This window comes from Ranitomeya imitator, chromosome 6, assembly GCF_032444005.1.
Source record: "Ranitomeya imitator isolate aRanImi1 chromosome 6, aRanImi1.pri, whole genome shotgun sequence".
NCBI lineage: Eukaryota > Metazoa > Chordata > Amphibia > Anura > Dendrobatidae > Ranitomeya > Ranitomeya imitator.
Genome location: NC_091287.1, coordinates 104,770,933 through 104,783,180, shown reverse-complemented (window position 1 = coordinate 104,783,180; position 12,248 = coordinate 104,770,933). Strand labels below are relative to the sequence as shown.

General features: G+C 39.9%; 1 protein-coding gene across 2 annotated transcripts in view; it reads left to right on the top strand.

Annotated features, from left to right (window-relative positions):
* Nucleotides 1–12,248, top strand: part of ZNF385D (zinc finger protein 385D) — a 585,391-nt gene that overhangs the window by 158,887 nt on the left and 414,256 nt on the right. For both annotated transcript variants that reach the window (XM_069729985.1, XM_069729986.1), the window contains exon 2: nucleotides 12,084–12,226. In XM_069729985.1, coding sequence (XP_069586086.1) covers nucleotides 12,084–12,226 — 143 coding nt within the window. The remainder of the gene's footprint in view (nucleotides 1–12,083; nucleotides 12,227–12,248) is intronic.

Below are 12,248 nucleotides of genomic sequence, written 5' to 3'. Positions count from 1 at the left end.
AAACTTTGCCCAAACACTTCAAGGAGTGCCACAATTCAGATGCGAGTAAGCTTATCTTTAAAGCTATTGATCAGGTGTCATTGGGACAGAGAGGTGGGGATCTATTTAAGAAACTTGCGCAAATTGAGAGCAGGTGGATATACCGGCTTCAAACGGTTGCTCCACTTGGTCTCAATGAAAACTTTGGGTTTAGTTCTTTTATTTGAATTGGTGTCTTCATTTTAGTGGGTAGGGGAGGGGTGGTTGTAGTTGTTTTGTGGGTTTTTTAGTGTTCTGATATTAATATTATTCTTTTATTTTAGTTTCTTAGTTGTCTTACTCCACCTATTACGATAATGGAATATGGTCATGTCCGATCTCTGATGTTGAACTCAGTGGATAGATCCATGCTGCTTGTTTTCCTATGGTGGTTTTTCACAAAGTCTGTTCTCCATCAAATTTGAAAATCCATGGACACCAGAACAAGAATATTTATGCACTTTATTTTATATATTTATACATAATAGTTTTGTTCACGACATGTAATGTTGTTACGGTTATATATTATTTGACATTTTACATTTTATAATGGATGGTGCACATAAATTGGCATTGTTATGTAGGTATTATGGGTATGACACACATCTATGTAACATAATCTCTCTATTGAATGATTCTTCATGGCATTTAATATATGCCAAATTTCTGTCTAATTGTATACAATGCTATGGATATGTACTTTGGTAGGGCATTTTTACGCACTGTGCACTTTTCATAATAAGTATAGTAGTATATATTTATTTGTACACATTATTACATTTTGGTGGTTATATGTATATATTCTTTGTGTGATGTACAGACTTTATAGGCACATTTGCATTTTTGCACTTTCTGCAGCGTCACTGTGTCTATCTTACCTCATAGCTGCTTTAGCGGAGATTTAGCGCACGCGTGGCTGTCCCACTCTCTGATGCCTGGATGAGTGGCCTATTGGAGACTCGCGCATGCGCCGTCTGTTTGACGGTCCATGTCAGCTTGCGCTCCACGGCCGCGAATTCATGCGTCTCAGTGACGAGTGCCGGCGGCGACGCGTGCGCAATGGTAATCCCGGAAACCTGCTCATTCACAGCTTCACATCAGCTGTGCGATCGCATGAGGTTTACGTAGCAGTAAGAGATTGGTGGGCTTCACTTTAAAAACTGGGTCCACTCCTCCCCAACACACGCCTCCTGACGAAGAAGCGAAACGTGCGTTGGGGCGGCAGGGACGCCACACATACTAGGATAAGATCGGATGTAAGTGCTCGCTCTTTTGTTATTTTACATGTCAATGCTCGGAGTTAATCTCCAGGGTGTTTCTTTGGTGCCCCTATACTGGATAGTTCAGAGCATTGTAGACACTAGTCTTTGAGAGTTTATTAGCACTGTTAGCACCTTACTTGATCGCCTGTCATTCATGTGTTTACAGTGGCTTTGTCCCTGCTTTCGTAGCAATTACCTTGTCTGGTTATTTTAATTATTATTGTTAAATAAAGGTTGTTTCCTTAGTTATTGGCATTGTATACTGATTTTTTCTCTTGTTGTTCTAGTGCTCCTCAGTTTATATGCCTCAGGTATAGTGTGGGTTTAATGTTATGGTCTATTCTGAAGATAGTTGAATAAATAGACGGGTGCACAACTAGTAAGGGTGCCAGAGTAGGTTCCCACACTGTTAGCATATAACAATAAACTCGGCACTCAACTTACGTGATCAAACAATAATTTAATGTTGTCCACTGTAGTAGTAAACAAAACAGTTCAGTCTTACATCAGACCTTCTTCGGTTACCGATTAAAGTGTGTCTATTAGATCAGGTGGACCAATTGACTCGGTAGAAGATCACTAGATCAAATTACTTTCCATCATGAAAAAAAGAAGTGGAGATGCTAGGGCCTGTACGCATATAGGATCAAGTATGTTGCGCCTCAGTGGCATGTGCGGACGCGGTGTCCACAGGACCAGCGGTGGACACCACATCCACACACGCCACTGAGGCACGACGCACTTGATCCTGTATGCGTACAGGCCCTAGCATCTCCACTTTTCTTTTTTTCATGATGGAAAGTAATTTGATCTAATGATCTTCTACCGAATCTATTAGTCCACCTGATCTAATAGACACACTTTAATCGGTAACTGAAGAAGGTCTGATGTAAGACCAAAATGTTTTGTTTACTACGACAGTGGACAACATTAAATTATCGTTTGATCACTTAAGTTGGTGCCGAGTTTTTTGCTCTATTCTTAAGATAGGTCATCAATATCAGATTGGTGGGGTTGAATATCCGGAAGCCCACCAATCAGTTTCTCCTGGTGCCAGTGGTGGCCGGATGTGATCAGTCTAGTTGCACAGCACAAAAATATTCTGGCCACAGCAGGGTACTGCAGATCCACCTCAATTCATTCCAATAGAGGTGGATGTGCTCTACCTGAACAACGCCACAATACAGTTGACAGAGCTTTATAGTTGAGCTCCTTAACCAATCACATCCAGCAGTTACCAGCACCAGTAATAGCTGATCGGTGGGGGTGCCAGTTGTCCCATCCTCAGTCGTTCTGATATTGATGACCTATCCTGGGGATAGTTTGGCAATATAAAAGTACTGAACACCAGCTTTAATATGGAAATTGACCCTCTTTTGCTATTATAACAGTTTCCACTCTTCTGGAAATGCTTTTTGCTAAATTTTGGAGGGTGTTTGTGAGATTTTTTACCATTTATCCAGAAGAGTATTTGGAAGGTCAGGCACTGATGTTGCTCTATCCTAAAGGTGGTGTATGATGAGGGCCCTATAGAAGCCAGTTAACTTTGTCCATACCAAAATAAATGATGATATTGTAACAGGCTGTGTTGGATATTATTGTAGCAGATGCTCAACACACTGTTAGGTGTCGAGTTCCCGCCTCTGCACAGGGGGAATCTTAAACCATCTCTGCTGCGGTCTCCCATTCTTCTCCAGCCGCAGTGGAGTCTGCTCAGCGGAGACGTCGTTCCCAGCGTCTTGCTCAGTCTCACTCTGTGCATAGGATTACCGCTGCTTTGCCTGCTTCTGCCATTGAGGTCAGTGCTGGGCAGCGGCGAGCGGACGCTTTTGGGATCTAAGTCCTGCTTTTCCCCTTCTGAGCATGCCCAGGGTGAGATCTCCCATTGGAGATCGAGGGTCACATGCTCAGATGCTGCAGCAGTTCCCATTGGTCCTTTATTGGAAGGTCCTGGACGTGCTGCAGCTATATAAGCTGCGCATGACCGCACGGCCATGCGCTAGTGTACATTTGTAAACGTGTGTGTGTTGTGAGTGAAAGTCATTCTTTAAAATCCCCTTCCTATTGGATGACTGTTCGCGGAAGGTGGGTGATTGCTATCTAGCGCCCGATTTAGCTACCAGCACGTTACACACCATACAGCATCTAATTGCTGTGACCGCCAGTGTGGTGCCGTGCGCTTTCACAGCGCTTTCCTGACCCAAGCCTGGGTGGTTAGTGGCGTCCGCCAGTGCGGCACCGCATGCACTCTTGTGCATCTGTTGTTATTACTTTGGTTACGCTGACACCCCCGTAGCGGTGTCGAGCCCAAGTAGTCTAGTCGGACTCGGATCCCAAGTCTTGGGACTGAGCTTGGTGACTCCTTGCTTGTGCTCTTGTGTGTGGTACCGTGGCCCTGTGACTTAACAGGGTTCGCTTCCTTCACACAGGGTGAAGTTAACCCGTGTGTGTATTCACATTGTACTGCCATATAGTCTGTCATTACTTGGCAGCAGGTTCCATCTCTGCACGGTGGACCCCGGGCTGCGAACGCACCTTAATCTATCTTATTATTTGGTGTGTTCCGCTAGCCCTAACACACACAGGCTACAAATGTATTATTATTTTTGTTATTATTTTTATTATTTTTTATTTTTTTATTTTTTTATTTATTTATTTTTTCTTTACGCTATTACAGCAGATGCACAGCTGTGACACATAACACACACAAACATATCGCACACATATTGTGCTGGTTATTCCTGTAGCAGATGTATAGCTGTGATACAGGGGAAGCGGTAACTGTCACATGCGAAACGCACGTTGGGATAAGGTGACCAGGATCCAGACAGGACTTCTGTACAGAACCATACCATATTATCCATACACTATTTTGTATGAATTGCACATAGATGTATGGTGGCTAATTTATCACTCACCTGATTGCACTGTTCAGCTATATCACTATATATCTGAGATGTATACACTCATTTGGAGGCAATCTACAGATATGCTGTCCATCTGTGGAAATCTCTTGATCTTGTGACAATTGCGCATGTCCTGTTCTCTAATTCTGGGTCATTGAATGTATCCATGGATATAGTCACAATGTTATTGTAAACCATATACTATATACTTTTTGATAATTTCTTGTATTTTTATGTAATAGCTAGTGACATATTTTTCAATAAATTGGGTTATTTTGTAACCTATTGGCCATTTCTAGACTCTTCTGTTTCTCCTGTTACAAAATATATCATATACAGGTTGTATTGGATATTATTGTGGCAGATGCTCAGCTGTGATGCATAACACACAGGCTAACCCATAGAGTTGTTATATTGAGTAAGTAGGGATATCTCTCACAAACTTACTTCGTGTGGATAAGGAGACGATAATCTGTGTAGGCGTCATGATTTTCTGGTAGGCTGTGTCACATTTGATTTTCTAATGAATGTAAACCAATCATGGCAAGCTACAGGTGTACATGGTTTTACTTCATGGAATGGGTATATAAAGATGTTTTTATGTATTGTTCATTTGTCTATGACTAAGAACTTTGTTCGAAACGCATCAGGCGTTTAGGGTCTGTGTCCCCGCATGATGTTTTTTTCTTGACATGAGAATAAAGTACTAAAGATTTTATGAAGAGACAACTGGTGCTGAAACTTTTTTCTTTTCTTTTCCCATACCAAAATAACCCAACTCAGGCTGTTATTAGACAGTATGACTCTGGGGAAAGTTAAAAGTTGTAGTCTCAAATGCTAAGATACTGCAGCATCAAACAGAAGGAGTTACGTGAATTTACACTGCTAGCCCCTTAGCAACACGGGAATTTTTAATTTTTTCACTTTTATTTCTTCCTTGCTCGAGTGCTTGACTTTTATGGGACAAGCAGCAGTTTACTATGACACCATTCATTTTACCATATAATTTAATGAAAAATGGGCAAAATTGTCAATGTGACTATAATTGTAAGAGAACTGTGGTTATTAATGTAATGGAGCACTCTGGCTAATGTTGTCAGCAAGCATTGTGACTGGTATGATAAATAGCTATTCATGCAATAGTCACTAAAATGATCTTTCGTTGTCCTGGGCAAACTATAGTTACTCCATTTCGAACATACATTAAGGTCAATATTTCAGTTATATCTCCACTTGGCCGAGTACTCCTATGATGTCTATGAGAAAGCCGCTGCCAGAAATTTCTGGCAGCATGGTGGCGCAGTGGTTAGCACAGCAGCCTTGCAGCGCTGGAGTCCTGGGTTCTAATCCCACCTTGGACAACATCTGCAAAGAGTTTGTATGTTCTCTCCGTGTTTGCGTGGGTTTCCTTCGGGCACTCCGGTTTCCTCCCACATTCCAAAGACATACTGATAGGGAATTTAGATTGTGAGCCCCATCGGAGACAGCGATGATAATGTGTGCAAACTGTAAAGCGCTGCGGAATATGTTAGCGCTATATAAAAATAAAGATTATTATTAGATTATTATCTACTGTAGAATACAAGGACATACTATTGGCAACAAGACATGCTGCATCCTTCTGTCCCCCAACATCATCTGTCGGGAAAAGTCAAGAGTCCCCCCCCACACATTAAGTTATTGGTTTCTACACACTGATAACACAGGATTCAGCTAATGTTAGTCTAATGTATTTGGGGGTCTTAACCACATGAAGGCATCTCCATTCTCCCTGACGCCAATGTTGGGAAAGATAAGGATCATGCAGTTGGATTTTAAATTTGGGCAGTATTTTTGTTCTCAGGTAGATAAGCTTCTGCTGGTGGTTTTTATCAGTGGCTTATTCCCTTTCCACTGTCGTGGACACATGCTTACATGACTGTGTCAAGCTGTCATGGCAATGGTTAGGTTGGGCGAGATAGCTTTTAGAGTTAACTTGTATGACTGCCCTTAGTAAAATAAGGCCTCAGAACCCCATTAAATCAATTTGGCTATTACATTCTGAAACTAATTTCAATAAAAGTTTTACATCTTGATGTTATTTGATGTAGAAGATTCAACATGCCAATTTTTATAATGTATTAACTATATTTATTTTTTTACATATGTTGCATAGCGGACTGTGAAATTGGTTATTATATTTGCTAATAGCCATTCAAACAAAACAAGAAAAATGCATGTGTTAACATTACAGCTAGATTTTAATATGCCATAGCATGATTCATTTTCATCTTCTGCTATGAAATGTTCATTTTGATGAATGTATATATCATAAGATAACATAATATGATATTTGATTGTCAACAAACCTGTTGTTGGTGAGAGTAGACCCTCGTGGAGATTGTTTTCACCCTACTAATATTTATGGGGAGTGGATGAGAGCAGACAAGTGCTTTTAAAAGCCCATGATGAAATCTTCTTCCCAGGTTATTGACTTTGATATTCTGTGTCAGAAAATATATCTATTTAAATAAGAAATTAAGGTTGATTTCTGATCTCCAGGACATGTCATTTTCAGATATACAGTGGGGCAAAAAAGTATTTAGTCAGCCAGCAATAGTGCAAGTTCCACCACTTAAAAAGATGAGAGGCGTCTGTAATTTACATCATAGGTAGACCTCAACAATGGGAGACAAACTGAGAAAAAAAAATCCAGAAAATCACATTGTCTGTTTTTTTAACAATTTATTTGCATATTATGGTGGAAAATAAGTATTTGGTCAGAAACAAACAATCAAGATTTCTGGCTCTCACAGACCTGTAACTTCTTCTTTAAGAGTCTCCTCTTTCCTCCACTCATTACCTGTAGTAATGGCACCTGTTTAAACTTGTTATCAGTATAAAAAGACACCTGTGCACACCCTCAAACAGTCTGACTCCAAACTCCACTATGGTGAAGACCAAAGAGCTGTCAAAGGACACCAGAAACAAAATTGTAGCCCTGCACCAGGCTGGGAAGACTGAATCTGCAATAGCCAACCAGCTTGGAGTGAAGAAATCAACAGTGGGAGCAATAATTAGAAAATGGAAGACATACAAGACCACTGATAATCTCCCTCGATCTGGGGCTCCACGCAAAATCCCACCCCGTGGGGTCAGAATGATCACAAGAACGGTGAGCAAAAATCCCAGAACCACGCGGGGGGACCTAGTGAATGAACTGCAGAGAGCTGGGACCAATGTAACAAGGCCTACCATAAGTAAGACACTACGCCACCATGGACTCAGATCCTGCAGTGCCAGACGTGTCCCACTGCTTAAGCCAGTACATGTCCGGGCCCGTCTGAAGTTTGCTAGAGAGCATTTGGATGATCCAGAGGAGTTTTGGGAGAATGTCCTATGGTCTGATGAAACCAAACTGGAACTGTTTGGTAGAAACACAACTTGTCGTGTTTGGAGGAAAAAGAATACTGAGTTGCATCCATCAAACACCATACCTACTGTAAAGCATGGTGGTGGAAACATCATGCTTTGGGGCTATTTCTCTGCAAAGGGGCCAGGATGACTGATCCGGGTACATGAAAGAATGAATGGGGCCATGTATTGTGAGATTTTGAGTGCAAACCTCCTTCCATCAGCAAGGGCATTGAAGATGAAACATGGCTGGGTCTTTCAACATGACAATGATCCAAAGCACACCGCCAGGGCAACGAAGGAGTGTCTTCGTAAGAAGCATTTCAAGGTCCTGGAGTGGCCTAGCCAGTCTCCAGATCTCAACCCTATAGAAAACCTTTGGAGGGAGTTGAAAGTCCGTGTTGCCAAGCGAAAAGCCAAAAACATCACTGCTCTAGAGGAGATCTGCATGGAGGAATGGGCCAACATACCAACAACAGTGTGTGGCAACCTTGTGAAGACTTACAGAAAACGTTTGACCTCTGTCATTGCCAACAAAGGATATATTACAAAGTATTGAGATGAAATTTTGTTTCTGACCAAATACTTATTTTCCACCATAATATGCAAATAAATTGTTAAAAAAACAGACAATGTGATTTTCTGGATTTTTTTTTCTCAGTTTGTCTCCCATAGTTGAGGTCTACCTATGATGTAAATTACAGATGCTTCTCATCTTTTTAAGTGGTGGAACTTGCACTATTGCTGACTGACTAAATACTTTTTTGCCCCACTGTACTTCTTAAGCTCAAGAAAAATTACGTAGCTTTTTCTGCAATAAATAACAGAGAAAAATTAATGATGCATTTGTACAAAATTATCTAAATTATTGATACTAATGAATGAGTTTGTTATAAGTGATTGCATCGTTTTTCACTATATCACTGTGACAAGCCTAAATCATGACTGGAACAGTCAATTGACTTAAGAAGTGACATAACTAACAGAGAGCAAATGGTAAATTTGTGAAGATATTTTAAACTTTTTTTAATCTAGAAAGTCCAACTTCTCATAGATCAAAACTGGTCCCAGAAAATGATAAAAAAAAGTATGCTCTAAATGTTACTTTATTAATTTATTATAGTTTGGGGATGATTACAGTAAAATTTGAGTGACTAAAAATGTAAAAAAAAAAACATTGGCGCTTGTCAGGAACATAAGTTTCCTTATTATTTGATGTACAGTACTTTGACAAAATATTCATACCTTGTGAACTTTTTTATAATTTTAAATGTTTTTTTATTGGGATTTTATGACATATAGCAAGTATTCAAGAAAATGACATATGGTTTTCTAAATACTTTAACAACATAATTCTGAAAATTGTGATGTGCATTTGTATTCAGCCCACCTGAGTCAGTACTTTGTGGGACCACCCTTCGCTTCAATTACTGCGGTGATGTGTTTGAGCAATGTCTCTACTAGCTTTGCACATCTAGAGGCTGCCATGTTTGCCCATTCTTCTTTGCAAACTAGTTCTAACTTACCGACATGGAAAGAATCAGTAAAATTAAATCTTCAAGTCTTGCCACAGATTCTCAGTGGAATTTAGGTATGGACTTTGGGCCATTTAAACACATACAGATATTGAAAAATAAAAGTCTCATCTATCAAAATATAAAATCTATTAACTCAATTGGTTTAAAATGCCAAAATTGCTGTTTTTTAGTCACCACAAAGCCGGTATAAAGTGCAATAAAAAGCAATCAAAGTGTTTCATAGTTACATAGTTATTAAGGTTGAAGGAAGACTATAAGTCCATCTAGTTCAACCCGTAGCCTAACCTAACATGCCCTAACATGTTGATCCAGAGGAAGGCAAAAAAAACCCATGTGGCAAAGAGTAAGCTCCACATTGGGGAAAAAAATTCCTTCCCGACTCCACATACGGCAATCAGACTAGTTCCCTGGATCAACGCCCTATCAAGGAATCTAGTGTATATACCCTGTAACATTATGCTTTTCCAGAAATGTATCCAGTCCTCTTAAATTTAAGTAATTAATCACTCATTACAACATCATACGGCAGAGAGTTCCATAGTCTCACTGCTCTTACAGTAAAGAATCCGCGTCTGTTATTATTCTTAAACCTTTTTTCCTCCAAACGCAGAGGATGCCCCCTTGTCCCTGTTTCAGGTCTATGATTAAAAAGATCATCAGAAAGGTCTTTGTACTGTCCCCTCATATATTTATACATTAACATTAGATCACCCCTTAGTCTTCGTTTTTTCAAACTAAATAGCCTTAAGTGTAATAACCTATCTTGGTATTGCAGACCCCCCAGTCCTCTAATAACCTTGGTCGGTCTTCTTTGCACTCGCTCTAGTTCAGCTATGTCTTTCTTATACACTGGAGACCAGAACTGTGCACAGTATTCTAAGTGTGGTCGAACTAGTGACTTGTATAGAGGTAAAATTGTTCTCCTCATGAGCATCTATGCCTCTTTTAATGCATCCCATTATTTTATTTGCCTTTGTAGCAGCTGCCTGACACTGGCCACTGAATATGAGTTTGTCATCCACCCATAAACCCAGGTCTTTTTCATTGACGGTTTTGCCCAGAGGTTTTTCCTCATCCTCATCCACCATTTCACCCAGACTATTTTTAAGGGGGCCAACACTATCATTTTTTAGTTTCTTACTATTTATGTAGTTAAAGAATATTTTAGGATTATTTTTACTCTCTCTGGCAATGAGTCTCTCTGTCTCAATCTTTGCTGCCTTGATTTGCTTTTTAGAGAATTTATTTAATTTTCTGTATTTATTTAATGCCTCATCACTACCTACTTCCTTTAATTCTCTAAATGCTTTCTTTTTGTCACTTATTGCGCCCCTTACAGCTCTATTTAGCCATATTGGTTTCCTCCTATTTCTAGTATGTTTATTCCCATACGGTATATACTGTGCACAGGTCCTATCCAGGATGCTAATAAATGTCTCCCATTTTCCTTGTGTATTTTTGTGTCTCAGGATATCGTCCCAGTTAATTGCACCAAGATCCTCTCTCATCCGTTGGAAATTTGCCCTCCTGAAATTTAGTGTCCTTGTAACCCCTCTATTACACATCTTTTCAAAGGATACATGAAAACTTATTATTTTGTGATCGCTATTTCCCAAGTGACCCCCAACCCTTATATTTGCTGTGCGGTCTGGCCTGTTGGTTAATATTAGGTCTAGCAGTGCCCCCCTTCTTGTTGGGTCCTAAACCAGTTGTGAAAGGTAATTGTCTCTCATAGTTGTCAAAAACCGATTACCTTTGCTGGAACTACAGGTTTCTGTTCCGTAATCTATTTCAGGGTAGTTGAAGTCCCCCAATAATAACTTCTCCTTGAGTCGCAGCTTCATCTATTTGCTTTACGAGGATATTCTCCATTGCTTCCATTATTTTTGGAGATTTATAACAAACCCCTATCAGTAATTTATTATTTTTTCCCCCTCCCCTTATCTCCACCCACAGGGATTCTACATTTTCATTAGATTCACCTATATTATCGCGCAGGATGGGTTTTAAGGACGATTTTACATATAGACACACCCCACCACCTCGCTTATCTGTACGGTCATTTCTGAACAGGCTATAGCCCTGCAAGTTAACAGCCCAGTCATGGCTCTCATCCAGCCATGTTTCAGATATCCCCACCATGTCATAATTATGCTCCAACAACATTAGTTCTAATTCGTCCATTTTGTTGGCGAGGCTTCTGGCATTAGTATACATGCACTTGATGTTCCTCTCTGTACCTCTATTCTTAAATTATTAACTGTTTTAACCCCACCCCCCATGCCACCGCCACCCCCAACTTCCTTATTTGTGCCCAGGTCTCTATCTGCACTATCTTCCCCTCCTATAAAATGAATACCCTCCCCCCAATTCCTAGTTTAAACACTCCTCCAACCTTCTAGCCATTTTCTCATATGTATTCCAAAATGGTGAAATAAAAAGTGATCCCAGAAACTCACTCATCTTTTATGCACACACACATTCAAATAGGTCACAGGTCAGGAGCCATTCAAACCCATTTGTGTTAACTTCTGTGCATGTTATCAGGCCAAAATCACCAGGGTATGTGAACTTTTGATCAGGGTCATTTGGATGTTTTGGGTTGTCATTATTATTTAAAAAGAAAAAACACAGTAGTTTGACAATAAATGGCTTCACCCAACCACTAACCATGTGTGGAGAAAAATTTTTGGTGTTATCATTCATATTCTCTGAGAAAAAGCCAAGAAAGCCAAAAATTCTGCCGGGGTACGTAAACTCTTTAGAACAACTGTATGTGCTATTTGGAATACTTTGTTCCTGACAAAATAATGTATTATTTGCACAAATGAATGGAAGACACAGATGTTTTGTCAAGGTTGTGACTAATCTGATTTTCTGTGTTAAGGATTTTTTATTATAAGGGTTATATTATATTCTGTTTCAAATAAAGTAATAGACCAGATTCTATTTGTATTCACTTTTAGGTGGAACATGCCAGAGCCCAGCACTTTCTGCGCTGGTGCGACCTCCATTACCCACTTTACATCAAGCGCTGGATATAAAACAATTCCTTCCATTCTCTTTAGACACTGCAGCTGCAATTAACCTCTTTCCAAGCCTAACCGCAGTAAGTATACTAGAAATATGGA